Source organism: Ambystoma mexicanum, chromosome 12, assembly GCF_040938575.1.
Source record: "Ambystoma mexicanum isolate Mex_15411 chromosome 12, UKY_AmexF1_1, whole genome shotgun sequence".
In the NCBI taxonomy this organism is placed as follows: domain Eukaryota; kingdom Metazoa; phylum Chordata; class Amphibia; order Caudata; family Ambystomatidae; genus Ambystoma; species Ambystoma mexicanum.
The window spans coordinates 920,284,339-920,309,654 of NC_090936.1; the positions used below are offsets into that span (position 1 = coordinate 920,284,339).

At 48.7% G+C, this 25,316-nt stretch overlaps 1 protein-coding gene across 10 annotated transcripts in view; it reads right to left on the reverse strand.

Moving 5' to 3' along the window:
• Window positions 1-25,316, reverse strand: part of CAPS2 (calcyphosine 2) — a 1,666,464-nt gene that overhangs the window by 817,643 nt on the left and 823,505 nt on the right. For all 10 annotated transcript variants that reach the window (XM_069629404.1, XM_069629399.1, XM_069629401.1 and 7 more), the window contains one exon: window positions 2,069-2,179. In XM_069629404.1, coding sequence (XP_069485505.1) covers window positions 2,069-2,179 — 111 coding nt within the window. The remainder of the gene's footprint in view (window positions 1-2,068; window positions 2,180-25,316) is intronic.

Below are 25,316 nucleotides of genomic sequence, written 5' to 3' on the forward strand. Positions count from 1 at the left end.
CAGGTCCTGGCTCGCAGGTACTGTGATGAAGATCCGTCTGGATGGCTTTTCCAAGCTGTGTGGAGGGTCCCAGATCCTTGTGAGGAAACCCGGCTTCCAGGTACTGCGATGACAAAGAACAGCCTGGGTGCCTTTTCAAACTGTGCTGAGGGTCCCAGACCCGATTTCCAATACCCACCTGGTTCACTCTGCTGCCAAAGGGTTTGTTCAGTGTCTCTCAATCTTTGTTATATGTATTCTCACTGACTCACAGACTTGGTTTATTCTCCTGCCAAGATCTGCACGTTCCATTCACAATTAGCAGTTCGTATTTTCCTCCCTCGATGTTCGGGATGTGTTTTCCCCAATTTAGGTCCCAGACCCCTTAATCTGGTTGTCTTCCCACAGTGAATGTTCCAAATATTCACAGTTTGTTCTATTTCTGTTTCTTTGCATCTCACTCACAGATACAAAGTGCGTACCCTTATTTGCTGTTCGGAATGTGCTTCCCCAAACGGGTCCCTGACCCCCTCTTTGGTATCCCAAATCCTAGGATGAGCCACCCTAGTACCACCCTAGTACCTGCAGAGTCTTCGCTGTTGCCATCGGGTTATACACAGGTCTCCCGGGATCTTCTGCCGCTTTGTCTCCCCAGCTGATCGACAATAACATTTCAGCACTCTGGTGTTTCTCTCCGCCGGGGATAGTCTACTTTCCCTTTCGGTGTGTGCGTCCTGCTTTGTCAAGCTTCCCCGGGTACGTCTCTCTCCTGGATGCTTTCTGGTCTGCCCTACTTCGGATCGCCTGCCACTTTCACCCAGTCCACGTAAAGATGCTGAAGATGCCCTGGTTCTCTTCCTTATGTGGTTTTGAACCAGAGCTGACTTACCGGGTTTCTTGAATGACTAGACCATTGCTGTTGGTTCTCACTGTGGGTAATCGTCATTGTTCGTTGCATCTTCCTCGTCCCAGTATTATTATTAACTATCTTAGACATCGGTCTGGTGTCAATGGTTTCTACTTGGGATGGGTAATACAAATACATGGGGGTCTCAAAACATAGATGAGGGGAAGTCTGATAAGAAGAGGTGGGAGTGTTAAAAGGATACTGCATTCTCCCGAGATCGTCCCTACCTTCAATGGGCTTTTCCCTCCCCATGCAATCCACCTGCTGAGCAGCACCACCATGGGGACTTTCGGGTAGCTGCCTCACCTCCCTGGCCTCACGGGGAGGGGCTTCCCCCATCAGAAGCAGTGACAATCTCTCGAGATTTGTTACAGTGATAAGAGTAGATGCAGAGCTGCAAGATTCTTTCCTGCTCTTTCAGTTGTCAAGTAATATACAAATCAGTGTAGACGCAGAACTTAAATTCCACAAGCCAAAGGGTTGGGTCCTGAGCAGAAGGGGGTTGGGTCTTTTAAGATTAAAAAAGTATCTCTGAAGTGGAGGACTCTACCACGGAATACCTAAAGTATACCTCATCCCATGACACATTCCTGGTGACCCAATGGAAAGCTGTGAAGGCGTGGAGCACTCACATTTCACTACCCTCCTCCCTTAGGTCCCTTAAGAATCAGGAGTGACTGGAACTATGGGGGAGGATATACGGGGCCCCGAGTATAAGGTTGGAAATGGGGCGAGGGACTGAGGGAAACCCTGCACACTAACTCCGGGGCTGGCCTTACCTGGACCATATGATCCTGCTCACCCCACTTCCTGGCATCTCCCATGGGTCCTCATCACACTCCACACTTGGTAGATGGAGTGCCTCGAGGTGTAGATCTAAATCGGAACACTATTATTTTATCTAAAAAATTCCATCGATTAGAACATTCATATGTTTATACTTGTGTGATTGCTCAGAACCAGAAAACAAAAGGTTAGAAGAAACAATATTCCAAAACCTTTTTATTTCATAAATGAGTATTAGTAGAAACTCACAAATAAACTCACCAACCCCATATGCCCCTCTTCATTCAAACTTTAAGTGGTTGAAGCTCACCTTTCCAGCAATGTAATTTCAGAATAAGATGGCAGTATAATACATATACCTTTTTGTTCTTTGTTTAGTTTTAGTGCAAAACTTACCGCTTCTAATTTCCTCGCACTATTCTGCATACTACAGCCTTTACTTGTGTAGCACTGTTGTAAAAGGGCCTTCTGATCAATAGCTGTAAAATCTTCACAGATGTCTTCAGGCTGGCAACCATAAACAACAAAGAAATACAGTTGTAAATATAAATTCTTATGGGATCAATTATTGCCAAGATTTGATAAACTGGAAATCTGCTGCCGTTTGCAAAATCTCCCAAAAATAGGTAATGCAATAAACATATGCTTCTGTGAGTGTGTGCGCCGAGGTGCTTCAAATGTTTTTTAAAGACACAGGTTTAAACCACAGCAGAAGTTAAGTTTCTTTGCTAATTTGCTTTACGTGAGGATATCCCTGGCTGTGGTTTTCCTACAAATCAAACTCCTATTCCAGACAATTTGCCATCGCTTGTACCGCAGATAGTTGATGAATAACAACATAAACAATAGAATGAACATGAAAATGGAAAACACAGCAATAATCTCAAAAATCCTGCCTTCTTGTGACACTTCTGGCAGACAGCAAATCTTGAAGTCCCATATGTGGCTTATTCTTATAAAGAACTGTATTCTTTATTAATTTCAATTACTATTCAATAGCAGACTGCACATAACGAAAACAAGCATGTCTAAAAAGGTTTGTGAAAAACTTGATTTAGCTTACAATACAACACCTCAGGTAAACATATCAGTTAGACAGACAATTCGGAGATATACTGGGAGATGTCATACATACAAGCCCTGTGAGAACAGCTAAAACAAGATGGAATGAACACAGATCTTGTATACGCAATAATAACAAAACCTCGGCTGTGGCCAGACACTGGCAAGACAAGAAACATAACTTGGCACAAATACGTTTTGCTATCCTAGAGATAGTGGAAAAGAGAGATCCACATGAAAACTTCCAAAAAACAATGGATCAACGAGAAACCTTCTGGATTGACTGTTTGAGTTCTCTAATGCCTAAAGGAAAGAATGAAGAGATTAACTATATGTGTTTTTTGTAATCTAGAATTTCCAATTTTGCATATATACTTACAGACGCAGAATAACCTTAGATGTACTCCAGGCATTGGTGCATGAGACCGATTTATCTAGACACTTGGATTAACATTTATACCCTTTTTGAATAATCATTGCATGCTTTGTTTAGAAATCACTCTGGGTGAAAGACTGCTGCTTGCACCTGTAAATGAATAATAGTATAGCACATATATTATGAAATATACGTAACGTACCGTAGGAACCCATGTGTAATCACAAATAGTATGTCTAGCTATCTGAATTTGGAGTAACGCATAGGCATTGACAGCTCGACCTATTGCGAACAGAGGTTGCCATGGAGACATCCCCGCCCCAGGGTAATCACCCGGGGGTGGGGCGCGAGGCGTACGTGCTCCGGCAACCCGGTTGGACCACGGCGCCTCGCAACCGTCTCCATGACAACGTTTAAATGAAACACACAGGCGCCTGCGCGCACACGTCTCTCTACAGACCGCAGGACAATGCTGGAACTCCAGGTAAGCATCGGCGAACACTCGCCGCGCTCTACATTAGATATAACAACATTAGAATGGCTGTCTAAACCGCCTATCTCTTCAACAAAGAGACGATGGACATATGCGCCTCGCTACGCATTTTAACACACACAGCTGCGAAACTAGAGAGAAAACGCCTTTAAAGCGATCAGGTAGGACTGGTTTCTGTCCTAAAAATCAATGCATACAAAACTTATAATGCTGAAACTAAATGGCTTTTGTTGGTTGTTTATTTTTCATCTGGCGGAACTATTGCATATACGTGGGACAATCCAAATGGTATGTGTGAATTTGTTAATATATTGTATTTAAACCGTAAAGTGTATTTAAATTAATGAATACATAATTATGACTAGCTTGATGATGTAATCAAGTGCCTTTATACAGCCCTTACGAAGGTTCAAACCGAAATGCATTGGCAGAATGTATATTGAAGGCAAAATTTGATCGCCCAACACAGTGCAATGTGAATCAATACATGAGAATGTGAATAAACATTCCTGTCTAAAAGTACATAGATATATTTGACTTTTCATATTTGATTGAAGAAGGAATCGAATTTTTCGAAAATTTGCAGCCCTATAGAAGGGCCAACTGAGATGCGCCAGTTTTAATAAGGCAGATTTGCCTTGTTTCTTCATATACATACAAGCCCTAAAATGCATAAACATGAACGAAAGGCGAAGGTCATTCCATTTTAATGGGGGTACAGTGTTTCAAAGAAGGCAACTGGGAAGACTTGCATGGTGAACAGGGAATAGCCAAGTGATAGTGAGAATCAGATTGATGAGGGAACGTAAAAGCAGACACAGAAGACATTTGGGTCTTCACTATTAAACAACAAATATCTGAAACATTAAATGGAAGTGATGATAGAGAGGAAGAGGGAGGTGGAAAGCGATGAGGGATTAGATATGGGCAGAGGAGGGAGCTTAAAGAGGAGACAAACCACATTACCTCCACATCCCTCATCTTCAGGTACCAACTGCCATGACAGGGACCAATGTTTTCATTTTCCCAGGTTCCACCCCTTCTCCCCAAAAAGCATAATAACCTCAATATCCCAAAATCCTTTACTTAAAATGTTTCGATCTGCCAAGGGGAGTGACGTCCGGAGCTTGGCTGCACACCTCCTACAACTCCTTGCTGCAGGGACTAGGAGAAACCTAATAGGAAGCCCCTCATAAAAACATCCTCTTCATGGCAAGAAGTGTGAAAGGAAAGGTGGGATAAAGCCTACCAGGACCCTTGTGGTCGAGGTGAGCATAGGACTGTCCACAGTTCACGGGAGTGAGCAGGGACTGGAGATAGGAAGCATATAAGACAAACGTGGGATAGAAAATCACTCTGCTCACAGTTGAAGGGCAGGATGGAGGAAGAATGGGGCCAGAATTGACAATTGTATCCCAATTAAATGTGTGATCATGAGGAGCGGTAGCGATGATAGCAGGGTGGAGAATGGCTCTGCACCTGAAACAAGGTATACTAAGTTGTGAACACAGTAGTATAGGGCAGGCTGTGCATGTTCAATATGTCCAGAACATATGGAAAGCCATGGTCGTGTAGTGGGGATGCAAGTTCTGTGCGGAGAAAAGGCATGAACTTATCAGCTGCCGAATAGCCCATGAAAAGGGGAATGGGGCTTTGGGGATGGCCACACAGGGTTATGCATCAGGCTGGAAAATGCTCCTTATTCAAGGTGTTCCAACTGAATAATTTACAAATAATAAGGCTTCAAATTGCAGGTAAGTATATGGGACAGAAGGGGGGCGCGGCTGAAGAGCCATGTAGTAGGATGAGATTGCGGGTGCTCCTTTGGATCCTCAATGGTCCTCAACAAAAGCTGCAAATATAAGAAGAGCCCGCGTGTAATACAGGAGATGCAGGCAGGCGAAGTAATGCGGAACAAAATGAGCACATTTTTGTAAGGATTTACAGTGCAGCCCAGAAGATACAGACCAGAGAAGGAACAAAGCATCCCAGTGGCAATAATAACAAGATGGCAGCATGGTCATAACAAAGGATCTCCCAGACGAGTCTCCAGCAGCAAGCACAGAGGGTTCCATGTAATAATGTCCCCGCAAAAATATAGTCATGCAAATAAGTCGCCGGAAAATGGCCGTTTTTGTGGGGACATTATTACATGGAACATGCGGAACTCCCCTGCAACCCCCAAACCTTTTTTTTTCTTCATGGGGAGCGGGGGACACCCCCGCAACCCCCGCTGCCCCTGTCCCCATATATATGATCACCCAAATAATATCGCCACAACTTTTTCCCAGGAATATTATTTACGGCAACCATATATATGGGGATAATATTACCTGATACCGCACATAGAAGCGCTAGTGCCGTATCACAGAAGAGAGGGGCTCGGAACCATGCTGTATGGAAGGTGTGATCGTGTTGGGGCGACAAAGACGGCTGGCGAGACAGCACAGCAACGACACGTTCAAGTGGCCCTGCAGAGACGAGAGTGAGGATCACGAGATGGGCGCATGTAGCAAGGGTCAGACACCAAAGAGCTGGAGCGGAGTGACAGTGCGCTGAGTTCCTATGGCCGTGGGGTGACACGTTGGCAACGAAATAGCAGCAGGCAGCGAAAGGGGAAGCCCTGAGGCTATAATGAGCGGCAGAGCTCAGAGGATACATTTGTAGCAACAGCAGGACCGCCGGAACGTTATCCCAGAGCGGTTACATTGTGACTGCAGGCTGGCTGGAAAGGCTGGGACCGGGCGGACACAAATACACAATAGAGCACTGCCACAGTGGAAGGCGAAGTGTTCACAAAGGTCACGTAGCAGAAAAGAATAAAGCCAGCACAATAAGCAGAGCACAGGCTGAGTTCCCAAAAGCCATAACGGATTAAGAATACAGGGGGCACCCGATTCAATAACTCCTCGGAGGCACAAAGGGTGTACAGCATCAAAGGAGACTGCAGAAGGCGAGAGACGGACACACTGAGGAGAAACAGCGCAAATCAGTGGTGGGTGAGAAGCTTGGAAACCCGAACCCATGCATGCACAGCAAGGGCACGTCTGCAAGTTGGACAGCGGCTTCCCCGAGCAGAGGTGACGCGGAGCTGCCACAGACAGAAGCCGGAAACAAGATTTAGGGCTTAGGCTGAGAAGTGTGGGCTCGCTTTGCTCCTCTTATCAGATCCCTACCTAAATAATAAATCACAGACAAATTATGTTTATGGAAAAGTTGTAGGCCGTAGGCATTTTATTTTCTTACAGAAAATACAACACAACAAAAATCAATACACTGCCATATGCTTTTCGGCACCTTGTGTCCGGTCCCGAAGTTGCCCAAGGCTCCTCCTGAGTCTTCGTTATCCCTGGGCCTTTGTTCCTGGGCACATGCCGCCTACGACATGCTTTGGACCGAATACCGAAAGAGTACTCTGCGTTCCCACTTCTGCCTGCTCCTTTTTTGGACCATTTACCGAAAGAGTACTCGGCGTTCCCACTTCTGCCTGCTCCTTCTTTTATGGACTGTGTACCGAAAGAGTACTCGGCGTTCCGGCTCCTGCCTGCTCCCTTCTTCTTCAGTTATTCTTGTAGGGTGGGTTGGGTGGCAAACGTTTTTCCTTCCCCTTATCCAGGCACTAAGACTACCCGAGAGAGGTGAGCTCTTACCTGGTTTGTGCCGCCTCTCCTTTTCCTGGCTTACTTATACACTTTTGTTCCTTCTTGGGGGCGGCCGGGTTACCCCCCTTGCCTCTTGCTGTTATATTTCACACCTTCCCAGGTGCTGCTTCCTGCCCTTTCCTGGGCTTTTGTTTCTTGTGGTGCCGTTCGGACGCCCCTCCCTACGCTTTCGCGCCGTTTCCCCCCACCCCGCGCCTAAACACCCAGACACTCCATCGTCCCCGCATTTCATGCGGCCCGGGGCCTGGGGCATAGGCTGAGTAGTGTGGGCTCGCTTTGCTCCTCTTACCAGATCCCTACCTAATTAATAAATCACAGACCAATTATGTTTATGAAAAAGTTGTAGGCCGTAGGCATTTTATTTTCTTACAGAAAATACAACACAACAAAAATCAATACACTGCCATATGCTTTTGGGCACCTTGTGTCCAGTCCCGAAGTTGCCCAAGGCTCCTCCTGAGTCCTTGTTATCCCTGGGCCTTCGTTCCTGGGCACATGCCACCACACCTGAGCGGGTGTTCTTCACGCCCATTCAAGTCCCCCCCCAAAAGCACCCTACCTACAACCCCGTTCTTGGAGTGCCCTAAAAATTTTGTCGGAAAAAACCCCCATCCCCTTCCTTGATAGGTGTACCCCATCCTGGTGAAACATGTCCGGATTGTTCCGGTGTCGACCAGGTTTTATCAAGTGCAGCCCTGTGCTCTTGCAGTACTTTTCTACAGATGTATTTAGTTTCTTTCTGGCTATTTCGATTGCGTGCCTCTTCTGCACCCCCTACAGATCCTTCTTGTTATTATTTCTGACATGAAAATCTCGGTTTTCCACCAACTGCGGGCTATGCTAGGCAGCGACTCGCAAATGTTCCTCTGTACTTTACCCCTATTTGTGCTCACCAGGTCGTTCCCTCCGAGATGTATAACCAGGTACTCAGGGGGGGGTCCCTGAAACCTATCAGGTCCGACAGCCTGTCGTGGATGTTCTCCCAGTGCATACCCGGGAGGCCCCACCAGGATGTAATCGTGTTTTTGAAATGTAGTCCTTGTTTCACTTCTTCCAGCCATCTGCCTGCCCGGGTCACGAAAGAGTGCCCCACTATCCATGCCGATTTGTAGGGCCCAGCCTCCATGAAAAATGGGGAAGATAAGCGTTTATATCAGTTCCTCCCTTATGTATTTTTTAAAACATTGCGACTTCCATCCCCCAATTCTTTTCACACCCTTTGCTCCCAAGCCCCCCGCCCATGCAGAGGTTGCTGCCCTTATCCTGAAAGAGTGTGTTCCGAATTCGGCTGGATCACACATCCTGCTTTTGCCACTGCCTGTTTCAATACCGCCTGAAACTGGTACCTGCTGAGTGCGCTGCCGTCCATATGTATTAATAGCTGTCCGTCGACCTCTGGTCGGAGATCTGGGAATTCTTGGGGGATGCATCTGGGACAGTGGTCCTTCTCTCTGATGCAATTGAGGTCTATTGCTCTCCCCTTCCCCGTTTGGTCTGTTTTAGATTTCTTTAGCATTATGGACATCCCCTTGTTTCCCATACTAATATCCTTCCTTGCCAGGCTGTCTCCTGCCACCGTATTACTGTATTTAGAATAAGAACACAGCTGCTCAATTACCCCTCTTTTAGTCTACCTTGTGAGGTAGTCAGAGGAAAGGAAAAAGGATAAATTATCTAGTTCATTTATCCAAATTTCATTTGAACTAACACAATTCTTATGCCAGAGAAGTATACATGTTAAAAACACATTTTAATCAAAAGAAACATTCAATACAAAATTATGTAGTGTATGCTTTCCACAAGGCATCACCACTCTTGAATTCATAAAAAAAGTTTAAAGACAAATCCAGAATTTTTATGTTTTGTGCAAATAATGACTGGGGTTAGTAAGTGGCATTCATGATTTATCACAAAGACAACATTTCAGAACCAGAATCAATTATGGCATGGGAGCATACTATCAATGTAACTATTCAACAACAAGTTTTTTTGCAGAAGAAAAAGACAGCGTTGATCTTGGTGTCTCTGGGATGTCTACATATGTTTTGGCTAAACAAAATGCCGTCTACACCTTCCCTGGTGTTCCGCTGTTTTTATTGATAGCCCTCTTCAGGACAATGCGTTGTTTTGATGTCTTATGGCTAGCCTTTCCATTATTCCCAATGTTTATTCGCGGTACCCATGCCTTCCCTGGTGTGGCCGTTCTCTGCCCTACGGTTGCCAACTATTGCCCCCGAGCCATCTTTTCCTCGTGGTTGATATGCGACTGCCATATAACTGCTCTTATTGACCACTTTGGAATTCCCCCTTTTCTGCCCTTCTACTTATGCTCCATTCCCCCAGCTATCTTTTCCCGATATCTCCCGTGCCACCCCCTTGAGCCGTTGGTGGTATGTTACTTTGCTACTCTGCCATCCTCTCTGTGTCCCCTATTAACTGCCCCAAAGATTCTGTTCCCCTGACCTTAAGCAATTCCTTGTCGTTATTATCGTCTCCCCTGTTGTTGTACCTGTTTTAGCGTATTCCTTTCATGCATCCCCCCCAATGCTTTTTATACCTTCAAGACCCCTTGTTGCCAAGTTAACAATGCCACTCCATCCTTTGGGTATTTTTGTAATACTGTCGGTGCCCCTTGTGGGCTGTGTCCCAGGTCACCTGGGTCACCTAGTGGAAAAGGACCTGCCCCTGCACTCTTGCCTACCCCCTTCTATGCCAGAGCCCTTCTCACTCTCCTTACCTATTACTCCTTACCATTTTACCCATGCTTCCAAGGAGTCCCACTGTTCTTCCTTCCTGCTCTCTACCTTGGTTTGTGGAATTGGACCTGCCCCTGCACTCTTGTCTATCCCTTCTATACCAGAGCCCTTCTCTCTCTCTTTACCTTGTCACCCCTCCCATTTTATCCATGCTTCCAAGGGGTCCCTCTCTTCCTCCTCGCTGCCCTCTCCCTCGATTGTGGAAGCCCCTTCCTCCTTGTATTCATTCGGCTTTCTCCTCTTCCTGTCCTTGCTACTGGGCGACTTACCCGTACCAGTGATGCCTGAGCTTAACCTCTTTACAATTTACTTCCAATTTTTCTTCTGTCCTGTTGGTAGTGCCCCCTCTCCTGCCGCGGGACTCCTCACTCAGCAAAGGCGACATTTTCCTTTGCCCTGTCCTCCTTCCGTAGGACGCCCAGTTTCGGCTACCAGACACTTTTTCTGCTTTCTCGGCCCAACTGCTGCCTTCCTTTTGCCTTCTTTGTTCTTACCTTGGCCATTTTCTTTTCTCCTTGCCTCGCTTATTTCCACACCACTACACGCAGAGCGGCACCCCTGATACAACGTGCCAAGCCGCGTTACCGGAGGGTGGTCACCGTGGGCACCCTTGTTCACCCTGCTGGCCCACATGCTATCATTTAACAATACTGGTTCTAAAATCTCTCGTGAAGTGTTTACAGTTTTTTTGACTGACAAAGAATGATTACACCCCCACGTACGCGAAATGCTCAGCAGAGAATCCCCCTAGTGCACCCAGACTGGCAATATACGCACACGCTTTTCTGATCATTAGAGAAACTCCAGGCGCTCATAGTAAGAGCAGGTTTACATTTTACTTCAACATTGGAAGCTACCAATGCTGTGTGCTTTTCTACTACGTCTGCCGCATAGCCGCCCATACAAGCATTGACTTCTTTGTTGCGCAGCCGCTGGAGAGCCTATCTCCACACGCCCTTTGTAGTTCGTAGCTGCGACCCTACAGTGGTCCTTGCGCACCGACTATGAAATCCCACATGCAGCCCCCCAGGCGAGGCAAGCAGACGGAGGGTGGGTGTTACCCAGGGCCAGTGGCGTGAATTAAATCCCCAAAGTGCTCACCTGCTGCTCGACATTTCCTTTTACACAAGCTACCGTGGCCCCCAGCGCTGAAGCCCCGCTTTCCTCCCTCATAGCTGTGACCCTACAGTGGTCCTTGCGCACGCGGCTATGAAATTCCCCATACAACCCCCCCCAGGCGAGGCAAGCAGAGGGAGAGTGGGTGTTACCCAGGGCCAGTGGCGTGAATTAAATCCCCAATGTGCTCCCCTACTCCCTTTACACGAGGCTACTGCGGCCCCCAGCGCTGAAGTCCCGCTTTGATCCCTCGCATTACTCTGCTCCTTTACCTGACTGGCTGCCACCATATTGCCTCTGCGCTGGAACCCCTAGACAACCGGAACCCTTCCTCTTCTGTTGTAGCACATCTTCTTGCTCGGGAACCGTCACCCAGGGAGGACCCGAAAGAAGAAAACGCACTTACTGCTTTGTGCTGCGTTGGGCGATATCTATCCGGGTTATGCTTCCTTCCTCAGCTGGCGTTTCCAAACCAGTTCCTTTTCCCTTGTCCAGGTCCCAAAACACTTACCCGAATGAGGCGAGTGTCTTGCCTGGTTGCCCGTTCACTGAAATCCTGGGCCCTTCTTGCCTTTTCTTCCACCCTCCTCCTTGTCTGACTTCCTTCTTTCTGCAGGGCTGACCTCCCCAGAGACTTCCTTGACTTCCTTGAAAACACGATCTTCCTTTAAATTTGCTGCTTCCCGCCTCCTCATGGTACTTGCTGCGCCAGTGGTCTTCTTCTCGCGGACCCGCCAGGCTGGTCGGGCCCGCTCTCCGACATGGTAGTTGAAACGATGCCTGCTTGTTCAAGCGAGGAACAGTGAGCCCGCAAGAGCAAACGTTTTTTCCTGTATGTTTAAAAGGGGGCTTAAAACAGTGAGCCCGCAAGAGCAAACGTTTTTCCTTCCCCTTATCCAGGCACTAAGAGCCTACCCGAGAGAGGTGAGCTCTTACCTGGTTTGTGCCGCCTCTCCTTTTCCTGGCTTACTTATACACCCCCGGCCTTTTGTTCCTTCATGGGGCGGCCGGGTTACTCCCCTGGCCCCTTGCTGTTATATTTTTCACCGTCCCAGGTGCTGCTTCCTGCCCTTTCCTGGGCTTTTGTTTCTTGTGGCGCCATTCAGACGCCCCTCCCTACGCTTTCGTGCCGTTTCCCCCCACCCCACGCCTAAACTCCCAGACCCTCCATCGTCCCGCATTTCATGCGGCATGGAGCCTGAGGCATACATGGCGGCCCGGTCCGAGAAGAGTGAAGTGGCCAGAAGCCATAATAAAATGGCCCCATTCCTCAGCACCGGCCTCACACAACCCACAAAAGAGAACACAGGATAGAGCAAGCAAGAAGTGAAGCTACGTAGTGAGGGCGAAGTCGACCTTGGAACGAGCAGGCTGGCACAGGGCTGATGCCGGATACTTGGACAACCTGGAAAGCGGTAATAGGACGTGGTACGGCCTAGGTTTGTGTGCACCCCGCCGAGATGACAGTGCCCTGCAGGCAGTGTTGCAGAAGGGCTTCAGTAAAAGCCTAGAGAGCTTCCAGCACCCAAAGAAGGCCCGCAGCACCTGGTTTTGAGGTGAGCAAGATAAGGGATGGAAGGCTGGGGAGGAGTGATAGGCAGAAACCTGTGCAGCTCCCTTAGGGACCACTCAAAAAGTTTAAGACCACAGGTAAAGCAGTAAACCCAATGGGTAGCAGACTGCACCACCCAGATTTACCTGGTAGCTGTGGCTGAGCAGTCAGACTTCTCTCAAGAAGAGTAAGGCAGTATATAGAGTATACACAATAGGGCTAAAAATACAGTAGAACAAGCAAACACTGACCAGAGCTTTGGTATAAAAGTATATAATTATTTATTTAAAAACACACTTATGAAAATACACTGACACTAATATATCAAGCAAGTTCAAACACAGTCACTATAAGTATATACACCTCCCTAATTAATTATTCGACAAGTCTAGGTTAAAACACCACTTATTTAGCAAAACAGAGGTGAGTGCGTACCCGTAGATGGCCCTCCAATAATTTGTTTAAAAAGGGAGAGAAAAAGCAGACTACGAAAATAACACAGTACCAACACTTAAGAAACCACAGCAACTCAAGAAAGGCAGGGTCTACTGTAGAGCAAAGAGTTCATAGGCCAGGCCCGCTCTTGGAGAGAGCAAGGCGGAATGTGCCCAAGATCACACAGTGGAAATGCACTCAAAGTCTTTGCAGAAAAGTCAAAAAGAGGTTGGATCAGTTCAGAAAGGCAAAGTTAGCAGGTCTGAGGTCAACCCAGTTGGAAAGTCAAGGGTTTACGGGACACCTTGGACAATCTGTTGCAAGGGAGACCAGGCAGGACAAAGTACCTGAAATGGTGAGAAAGCTCCAGCGGGGGCAGTTGGTCCTGGCAGCGGGTGCAAGTCGTGGCTTCGTCCAGGGGAAGAGATGATCTCGAGGAGGAACAAAGCTGGAGATCATTGCACTGCCAGGGAAGAAACCAGCTGCGGAGTTCCCGATTAAAAGGTACAACCCTTTTATTCGCTGTAGTGGTGAAGCGTGGCTATCCGGCTGCCGGGGTGCTTGGCACGGGCAATTTGACCACGAGACGTTCCAGGAAGGCGAAAAAGGCGAACTGGTTGGTCCCACCAGCTCAAAGGGAAGAAGACTCTCCTGGAAGAAGATCTCCTCTGTCGTCGGGGAAGTGGTGAGTTCGTACAGCAGGGCTCCACCGGTGGTGTCGTCGTTGTAGATGGCTCAGCTTCTCCCCTCTTCGGATTCTTTAGGTCCTGTGGCGACTACTGAAGTTCCAGTCCCCAAATCCCTGCTTTTATGCACAAAAACCCCCATTCAACAGCCTAGCTGTCACTCAAACATGCTAAGTGGTGAGCAGGGCGGCTCACCACTGGGCCAATCACACAAGAGTGTGACTTGAGTTGCCAAGGCAACTCAGTCCAGGGTGCTTAATCCCCCTCCCACACATCCTGTTGACCCCAGACAGAGTGGCACCATTTGGAGGGCTTCTGTGGAGAAGCCCACCAAAAAGTGGAACAAAGGGCTTGACTTGGGTTAGAGTTTCAGAGGCGAACACAAATGCCATTTTAAAACCGATTCCTGGCAAAAAGACCCAACCGGGGGAATAAATATTAAATAAATAACCCGGCGGTATCTTTAACATTGCACCAAAAAGTGGTGCATTAAAATGAATGGGAAATTCCCATAGGAAATATTCCGGTGGAATATTTTGCGTGGTATCCACTGCCACCAGCCAGAAACTCGACAATGGGGGACCGGATAGTGCCCCCTTGGAAAACAGACCCAGGGGCAATCAAATTACCCCTACCAGTACTTCCACAATATTATGGTTTGTACTGGTTCTGTTCACAATTTGAGACTGGTAAAGCCAATGGTGACTTTACATGCCCTGAGAGACAGTAGTCAGTCCCAGGGTATGGAGTCTATGTTTGGGGGTCACTATGACATCCCTGTGTTACTGCACTGAGGGTGCTGTGTAACACACATAACAAAAACACATGAAGCCCTATGGAGTAAAAGACCCCATAGCCCATAAAACACATTCACAGTCAAAGGACATTCTCAAATCATGCCTAAGAGTGGGAGAAAAAGAGTCTCACTCTTAGCAGGAGAAAAAAATAAACCCCAAAAATCCAGCAAAGCTGCTGGGGGACTCATTAGGTTTGGGAAATTAGCCTTAACAGAGAATTTTCCCTAACAAGGAGGAACCGGACAGTGCAGTGATTCACTTGGGGGAACAGCTGGACATTGTGACACGAGAAGAGGTAAAATGGAGTAGGGGATAGATCAGCTCCCCTAGAACAAGCAACCCAGCACCAGAAAGGACATATAATCACACCTGGCAGGGCACAGACATAAGGTTATAACCGGGGGAATCAACAGGCACAGGCTGATGGCATTTCCCAGGACATTGTAGACCCGGAAGCAAAATCTAGCACAAACGGACGGGGAGCTCCAGAGGAGTACGGGGCAAGGTGAACATTGGCAGTTTGATGAGATGCGAGCATTGCCACCAGACACCAGGATACACCTACATAAGAGTTTGCAGACACAATGGAAGCACTGAGGGCGCTGGCATTGCAAGCAGTAACAGAGATGCCAAAACTGGATAGGGCTAGAGGAGCACGCCAAGAAGAAACGGTGGGCTTGCCACGAACTAAAGCCCTTGCGGCAAGGAAGTCAACCCAGTGCTGTTAAGGGCAACGTAAATAGAGCCAACCATCATCAAGACCAAAACAGACAAGGACTGGCACCGAGCTGGACTCAACAGAAGAAGGCGCTGCAGTACAGGTGGGCGTGACAATTGCATCCAAGCCGAACAAGAGCAAAGGGAAACAGCCCACAATAGATACATTTACCAAAACCTGCACAAACACCAGGCAGTGTGATGGCGCCAGCACAGGGGGCAGAAGGCGATGTGTGTTAGGGAGAATTCTCTGTTAAGGTTAATTTCCCAAACCTAGTGAGTCCCCCAGCAGCTTTGCTGGATTTTTTGGGGTTTATTTTTGTCTCCTGCTAAGAGTGAGACTCTTTTTCTCCCACTCTTAGGCATGATTTGAGAATGTCCTTTGACTGTGAATGTGTTTTATGGGCTATGGGGTCTTTTACTCCACAGGGCTTCATGTGTTTTTGGTATGTGGGTTACACAGCACCCTCAGTGCAGTAACCCAGGGGTGTCATAGCGACCCCCAAACATAGACTCCATACCCTGGGACTGACTACTGTCTCCCAGGGCATGTAAAGTCACCATTGGCTTTACTAGTCTCAAATTGTGAGCAGAACCAGTACAAACCATCATATTGTGGACGTACTGGTCGGGGCAATTTGATTGCCCCGGGGTCTGTTGTTCGAGGGGGCACTGTCCAGTCCCCCCCGACTGAGTTTTGGCTGGTGGCAGTGGATACTACTTTTTATATTCGAACGCAAATATATTCCTATGGGATTTTCCCATTGTTCGAGGCTACCACTTTTTAAAATAGCCTCGAAAATACCGCAGGTTTATTAAATTAATATAAATTCACTGGTTGGTATTTTATGCCGAAACTTGTTTCCAAAATGGTGTTTGTGTTCGCTTCTGTGACTCCAACCCAAGTCGAGCCCTTTGTTCCACTTTTTGGCAGGCATTGGAGGGGGTTTAGGCACCCTGGACTGAGTTGCCTCAGCATCTCAAGTCGCACTCTTGTGTGATTGGCCCAAGTGGTGAGCCTCCCGGCTCACCACTTAGCATGTTTGAGTGACAGCTAGGCTGAATGAATGGGGGTTTTCTGCATAAAAGCAGGGCTTTGGGGACTGGAACTTCAGAAGTCGCCACAGGACCTAAAGAATCCGAGGAGGGAGAAGCCAAGCCGACCTGCAACGACGACACCACCGGTGGAGCCCTGCTGAACCGTCTCACCACTTTTCCCAACGACAGCGGAGATCTCCAGCCCGGAGAGTCGTCTTCTTTTGACTGGTGGGGATAACCAGTTAGCCTGTCTTTTCGCCTTCCCGGACCATCTTGTGGCCGCCTTGTCCGTGCCAAGCACCCCAGCAACCGGAATACCACGGTTTACCACTATCGCGAAGAAAAGGGTGGTACCTTGTAACCGGGAAAATCTGCGGCTGGTTTCTTCCCTGGCAGTGCAACGACCTTCAGCTTTCCTCCACGTCGAGACCTCCTGTTCATCTGAACGAAACACAGACTTGCACCCGCTGCCAGGAACAACTGCCCCTGCTGGAGCATTCTTCCCATTTTCAGGTACTGTGTCCCGCCTGGCTTCCCTTGCGACAGATCGTTCGGGGTGACAGTAAATCCTCGACTTTCTAACCTGGGTTCGCCTGGGGCCTGTTAACTAACTTTTCCTGACTTGATCTCAATCTTTTGTGAACTATTTACAAAGACTTTGGGCATAACCCCACTGTGTGATCCTGGACACATTTCGCTTGCTCTCTCTAAGTGTGGGACTGGCATTTGAACTTCCTTGCTCTCCACTAGAATTTGCCTAACCTGCCTCACTGTGGTTTTTTGAAAAGTATTGAGATTTGTGTGCTTTCATAACTCTGCCTTTTTCCCTCCCTTTTTAAATAACTTATTAGAGTGCCATCTTATGTTAAGCGCTCACCTCTGTCTGAAAATAAGTGGCGTTTCTCGTTAAGACTTGTCTAATAAGTAATCAGGGTTGTATATATATAATAGTGACTGTGTGTTGAATTTACTTACCTCTTATTGTGCTAGTGTAATTTACAAGTGTGTCTTTAAATAAATAATTATATACTTTTACACCAAAGCTCTGGTCAGTGTTTGCTTGTGCTACTGTATCTCTGTACCTATTGTGTATACTCTATATACTGCCTAACTCATCTTGAGAGAAGTCTGACTGCTCAGCCACAGCTACCAGTAAATCTGGGTGGTACAGGCTGCTACCAATTGGGTTTACTGCCAACCACCTGTAGTCTTAACTCTTTTGCAGTGGTCCCTAAGGGAACTGCACAGGTTTCTGCCTAACAACGTGACACCAGGAAGAAGCGATCAACAGATACTTGAGGTCATAGCGTACCTGAAAGCAACACTGGAATTTAAAATCGACGCAATCAGCATTGACATGAACCTTTTATGGCAGGATGTCAGGGCGCTAACAGAACGCACCAGGGCTTTAGAGAAGGAGGTGCAGGTGAACGCGAGCAGTTGCAAAGAAAACACCCAGGAAGTATCCATACTGCAGCAACAAGTGCAGAATCTTGAAGGCAGGGAAGAGGAAGCGAAAGGATAGGCAAGGAGAAATAATGTGCAAATTGTTGGGCTTCCAGAAGGAGATGAAGGTCCAAACCCGACGGAATTCATCGAAAACATGTTGCTGCAAGAGATAGGAGCGGGAACACTTTACCCAATGTTTCACAGTGGAGAGGGCACATAGGGCCCTGACAAGGAAGCCGCCGCCTGGAGCACCACCTCAGCTAATAATAGCCAAGGTTCTAAACTAGAAGGACAGAGAGAAGATCCTTGAACATTTTCGCAAAGGAAGTACGATCAGCAGAGCATCAGTGACCGTCACAGCATACCATGATTATACTTTCCTGGTTCAAAAACAATGGATGAACTAAGTGGCAGTTATGAGGAGGTTATGTGCAGCCAATTTCAAATACATGCTGTTGTATCCAAGGAAACTTACGGTCCTATACAAAGATCAAGCTGTCTTCTTCGAAACCCCAGAAAAGGCGAACAAATGGATGGACACAGTAAATGTGCCGATGGAGAAAGAGGACCAGTCGGGAGGCGGGAGTGATAAGTAACCTGTGTTATTGGGACAATGTATACTTAAGATGCATAGTTGCTAGTTTACAAAGTACCAGGAGAGAGACATAGGTGGGAAGACAATTGGCTTGCCAATATATATGCTAAATGCAGGAACCGTCGGTACATCACCGAGAGGAGGGATACCAAGGAATCACACTACAACCCACGTTGGTTTAGATAGGTTAGCATACTGGTAGTACGGTATTCTCCTCCTGCATCCCAAATACCGGCATTTGCACAGGGATAGAAGTGGGATGCGGGGATGCCTGATCTTCAGATTGGAAGCTGGGCAAAAGTTGGGGAGGGAAGGGAGTTGGGGTAATTAGAGGGGAGTTGGCCTACAGATATGCATGGAGGCGGGACTAATGTATATTACAAGGTGAAGTGGCTAGGAGAACCAAAAAGAATGATGGGGGAACGTAAAATAGCGACCTGGAATGTCAGAGGCTTGAATAGCTACATTAAAAGAAACTGGGTAATTACATATTTGAGACTCCAAAGAATAGATATAGCCCTCTGCAGGAAACCCACTTGACTAGAGAAAGACAAGACACCTTGGCAAAGAAATGGGGAGGGTTAACCTTAGGCTCGACATATTCAGCATATGCTAGGGGGGTTTTGATATGTGTGGCACCAACAGTCAATTTAAGGTTATTCAGTCCCTGCTGGACACGGACGGGAAGATGGTAGTAGTACGGGGTATGGTGGAGAACAAGAAAATATGTGTTGTTAATACGTATGACCCGAATCATGACACAGCAGCCTACTTTAGATCCTTATATTCCTTATATTCCAAGACAGGCCCGCACAGAGATTGTGCATTGATAGGGGGAATGATTTTAATTGTACGCTGGACTCTGATGGACAGATCAGATGACAAATTCACACATCCAACCCCCTCCGGCGAAAGCTTTAAATATGCTGTAACGCACATATAAGTTGGCGGATGTATGGAGGACACTGTACCCGCGGGGTAGAGTGTTCTCCCACTATAATGCTCCTATGAACCTCTACACAAGGCTAGATTACATGTTTGTGGGGGAAGAGAATCTGGGAGAGTTCATAACGGCAGAATATAAGGCATCCGGAAGTGCACGCAGTGTACGCTGTTGGGCTGGAGATTCTGCTTTCTGCTCCTGTGCAACGTTGCCTGACTGTTGGCGAAAAGGAAAATTTCCTTCTGGTGACTGTTTCACCTTGCAAGCACGAGTCGGCAAGGAGAAGCATGACGGCTTCAAAACTTGCGTCTTCCCTACAAGCAACAAACCAAATCCTCCTTGAGACCGCCCCCCCTGCAGCCCATTGGTCCAGCGTCACTTTAACAAAACGGTGCACGCGCATCCGGAAGTGCGCGCAAGTGTACGCTGTTGGGCTGTTCGGCTGGCGGGGGCGGGGGCCAGGACCGGTCTTTGCGTCAGGCAGCCCAGGCTGCCTGACGTCCGTCAGCCTCTAGGGCTTTGTTTCCTAACATTATAAAAATGAATGTGCCTGTTCATTTTTATAATGTTAGGAAACAAACGTGTTACACGTGTATTCTACCACTGGCACTGCTGCAGGCTGCGGCCTCAGCCAGGGCAGTTTCTAGTCCATTTGGTGCCCAGGGCGAAACACTAGGAATGCGCCCCCCCTGCACCCTATCCCATGCGCCAACTCGCCGCACCCCATGCTCAACTCCCGCTGCACCCCGCGCACCACTCCCACCACTCCCACTGCACCCTCCGCGCCATTCCCAAACTACACTGTTAAGGAACTCCTACCCAAAGTCAAACAGTCTGTCACACAAGGAATGAATTGCCATTTGCAACGGTGGGCCACTTTTTCACTGGTGCCCAAGACAATTTTATGCCCCAGTCCCACTTAGGCGGCAGATCATGAGGACTCGGCACACCAACCAAGAGACCATGAATATGGCACAGGATGCTGTATATACAACCAACAAAGAACACAAGATGCTGAAGGGGGTTTGGAGGCAACCTAAGCCAAAAGGGCAATGACAAGGAGACACCTGAACCCAATAAACAATCACTTTAACATTCTTTGAATGGGAACCAAGGTTTATGCTTTGATACAGTAAAGTCTTGACTGTTGTAAGGATACATGGACCAGGATTATTTATTTATTCATGCAATGTTTGTCGGGTACCTGCATATTTATCTATTTATGCAATGTGTGTCGGATACACGTATCCGACAAACATTGCATAAATAAATAAATTATCGGTTTCCATGTACCCAACAAACATTGCATAAAGAACAAGTTACTCTCTTACCTGGTAACGTTCTTTCGATGGGATGGTCCGATGACGTATTCCATATCTATGACAGTAATCACCACAGCTGAGCTGCTTCAGAAAATCTTTCGGCGTCTGCATCCAGCGTCGATGACGTCGATACGCTGTCCTCGAGGACCTCCTCCGACAGCCGACGTCACCAGATGTTATAAGTAGGACGCACAACACCCGTAGCCTCAGTTGTAGTTTTTTCCCCAGAACGTGTGGTACAAGTCTTCTGCCAGTCTGACACACAAAGCCTTGCGGAAACATAAGCTGCAATCGCACAAGAAATTCTGTAGCGGGGAAGGCAGGGAGGGAGCGATATGAAATACGTCGTCGGACCATCCCATCAAAAGAACGTTACCAGGTAAGAAAGTAACTTGTTCTTCGAGGGGATTGGGTCCTCCGACGTATTCCATATATATGACAGACTCCCAAAGCAGTGCCAATGCAAGGAGGTGGGAAAAGAATTTAGAAAACAGAAATTTAGAATGCCCAATCAAATTGCGGTGTAAAGGACCGCCTTGGCAAAGGCCAGATCCTGCCCACGGATGGAATCGAGGGAATAGTGACGTACAAAAGTATGTACCGAAGCCCAGGTGGCTGCATCACAGATGTTGCGAACAGGAACACCCCTCTGTAGGGCAGAAGAGGGAGCCATACCCCTCGTAGAATGGGCCCGCAAGCCGACCAGTGGGTCCTTACCCGCCAAGCGGTAACACTCAGAGATAGCCAAAATAATCCAGCGAGACAAAGTCTGTTTCGTCACAGCTTGTCCCAAACGCTTTCCAGCGTAACCAATGAAGAGTTGATCGTCCACTCTGACCCGGGACATGCGTGAAATATAAAAGCTTAACGCTCTCCTAGGATCCAGCATATGGAGCCTCTCCTCTTCCTTACCAGGATGTGGAGGAGGGTAAACGCAGAAAGAACAACCTTCTGACCTAAATGGAATTCCGACACCACCTTCGGAAGAAAGGAAGGACGAACTCTAAGGACAACCCTGTCCTTATGAAACATGAAAGAGTCAACAGTCTCAAAGGGCATGAATGCAAAGGCTCAAATGGAGCACCCATCAGAAACTTGAGAACAAGGTTCAAATCCCAACCGGGCACTTGGAAAGGTGACGGAGGGAACACATTAGTGAGCCCTTTCAAAAACCGAGAAATTAAAAGGAATTTTAAAATAGGAACACTCTTCAGACGAGCGCCTAAATATGGACAGCGCCGTCAGGTAACCTTTAACGGTACCCACTTGCAAGCCGCTGTGGGCCAAAGAAAGCAAAAAAGACAGAACCATGGGAATGTCAGATGCAAAAGGATCCACATTCTTAATCCTGCACCAGTCGCAGAATTTACGCCAACGGCAACGCTACAGGGACTTTGTTGCTGGCTGTCTGGCCGAAAGCAACACCTCCATCACGTCTTCAGGGAGGTCCCAATCCTTATACCTCAACCTTTCAGAAGCCAAGCGTGAAGGTTGAGGGATCTGACCTCTGGATGGAGAACCTGACCCCCCTCCCGTGAGAGCAGGTCGTCTCTGTAGGGAAGACGACGTGGAGGGCAGATGGACAAGTCGAGAAGGTCCGGGTACCACGTCCTCTGGGCCCACGCCGGAGCAATGAGGATCATCCGGGAACCAAACCTCTGTAACCTCTGCAGTACTTGCGGGATGACAGGGACTGGAGGAAACAGGTACAGCAGTGGGAATGACCACTCCACCACGAACGCGTTTCCTAAGGCTCCTTTTGGAGGAAATTCCTACCTCTCGCACTTCCGGTTGGCACTGGAGGCGAAGAGATCCACTTTAGGGGTCCCACAAAGGGCGAAGATCTCCAGGAGAATCTCCTGAGCCAACTCCCACTCGTGAGAGGTCGCGTTCTGCCGGCTCAGAGTGTCCGCCGTCTCGTTTTGGTCTCTGGCCTGATGAACTGCCGAGATCGAAACTTCCTGCTGGATTTCCCAGAACCAAAGCTGCATCGCCTCCCTGCACAGAGGAAGTGATCCTGCCCCCCCCCCCCCCTTTTTGTTGAGGTAGTGCATGGCCACCGTGTTGTCTGTCAGAATCAGGACATTCTTTCCTCGCACAGTCGGCAGAAAAGCCTTCAGGGCTAGCCTGACGGCCCTCAGCTCCAACAGATTGATATGGAGTCTGGACTCCGACGGAAACCAAAGACCGCTGACTTGTCAACTTGTTGGCATGAGCTGCCCATCCCGTGAGGGATGCGTCCGTCACGATCGTCACCTCCGGCCAGGGCAGCCAAAATCGAGCCCCCCTCATCAGATTACCTTTGTCCGCCCACCACAGAAGGTCCTGGGAGACCGAGGACGGCACCTGAACAGGGTCCGACATCCTGCCAGACGACCGACCGCTGGAGCTTGAGTGCCCATTGCAAAGAACTCATCCGCAACCTGGCCTCTGGCACCAGAAGAATGCAGGATGGCATGAGGCCAAGCAGTCTCAAGAACTCGAACACTGGGAGACTCTGGGCAAGTTGAAACTTGTGCACCATCTGCTGAATGTGATGAGCCCTCACCTGGGGAGGAAAACACTGCCCCAGGGACGTGTCGAGCACTGCTCCGATGTACTGGAGCCTCTGAGTTGGTGTCAAATGGGACTACTTTAAGTTGAGGGAGAAGCCCAGCTTGTGGAGGGAGTGGCAGTTGACGGACAGATGATCCAGGACTTGCTCGGGAGAGCGCACCCTGATCAACCAATCGTCCAGGTAGGGGTAGACATGAATCCCCCCTTTCCTACTCCATGAGCTTGGTGAAGACCCTTGGGGCGGAGGTCAATCCGAACGGCAGGACCCGAAAACTGAAAGTGCGAGTCTCCAACCGCGAACCTCAGGTACTTCTTGTGCTTTGGATGGATCGGCACATGAAAATAAGAGTCCTTGAGGTCGAGAGACACCAACCAGTCCTGAAGTTGAAGGGTCTGGAGGACTTGAGAGAGAGTAACCATCTTGAACTTGTCCTTCCTGAGGAGTTTGTTCAAACCACACAAGTCCATGATGGGTCTCAATCCCCCATCTTTCTTGGAAATCAAAAAATAAGGGGAATACCATCCCTTGTTCTTCTCCGCTACAGGCACCAGTTCTATGGCGCCTTTCTCCAGCAGGGATTGAATTTCCTGCGCAAGGAGTGGTTCCGGACTCTTTAAAGAGAGATTCCCCGGTGGATTGTCGTGAGGCCTCTGCCGGAAAGGAAGACAGTAGCCTTGGGCTATGATCTCCAGAACCCACACATCTGAAGTAATGGCACGCCACTCTACAAGATGCTGCCCAGCCTTCCCCCAACCGGCGGGCCATGGGACATGGCCTCATGACTGAGCTGAAGCGGCTGCGGCATTGCCTGAGGGCAAAGAGGCAACTGCCCGAGCAGCCTTGGCACCTCGAGTATCCTGTTTTCCACCTCTGGCACTCCTACGGTGGCCCCTTTGACTGGCAGCTCCTCTCGCTTTACCAATGGATGAGTAATAACGAAAGCAACCTCCCCTCCACTGCTGTCCCCTAGGACGAAAAGGCAGAGGTTGTCGAACTGCAGCAACCAACTACTTCGCTGCAGCTTTGGAGGTCTACAACCTCTCAAGGCTCTCGTCAGCCTTGCTGCCAAAAAGATGTTCCCAGTCAAAGGGCATGTTGAGGAGCTGGGCCTGCACATCAGGAGCAAACCCTGACTTCCGCAACCACGCAAACCTGCATGTCACAGTGCTCGCCGCCATGGACTGGCTGACGCAATCTGCCATGTCCAAACCCGACTGAACAGCCTCACACATGGCATCCTTGCCATCTTGAACTATGGCAAGGAAACCATCCCGTTCGTCCCCTTCGGGAATATGTTCAGCCCCTAAGGAAACAGTTCCACAGAGTGTTGCGTGAAACGTGACAAGGCACATATGGAGTTGGCCGCCTGAAACGCCATACCCCCTGCAGAAAACACTTTCTTCGCCCAGCCGTCAAAACGCTTGTCGTCCCTATCAGGTGGGATGGTAGGATACGACGCCTGCTTTGCCTGGGCCGCAGCCGCCTGCACCACCAAACTCTCTGGAGTAGGGTGCTTGGACAAGTAGCAGGGGTCGCTACTGGCTGGGCGGTATTTTTCGCGGCAAAGACTTGCCCACTGCCGGGAGACTCTCCAGAGCAGTCCAAGCCGCCGCCACCCTCCTCTGTAGAGCCATATGAAACAGCAGTACCGGGTCAGTTGGCGGACCAAGGTCGAGGATATCTGTACGGTCATCCTGAAGAAACTCCCCTGGGGGAGCAGACCATCCCAAGTACTCGGTGACCCTAGACATAAGGCGCCGGTACGAGGAGTCGGCATGAGTGCCAGGCTCAGGCCTACAAAACTTCACCTCCGGAGAGGTGTCCAGCCCACTAGCATCGTGCAGGGACTGCCTCAGGTCCTAAAATTGGCTATGGCCAGAGAGAATCTCGTCAGGCACCGTATTAGGAACCGTGCCATCATCTGAGCCTTCATCCACCTCTGAAATAAACTCAAGATGGCGGTAAGAAGGCACAGAATGTGAACCAAAGCCATGCTTGACCTTGGCCAGAGCCTTTCTAGGGGGTTCCACCGAGCCCCGGGGTACCCCCGTCAACAGAGCATCGAAAGGCGTCGTGGGCGTCGAGTGA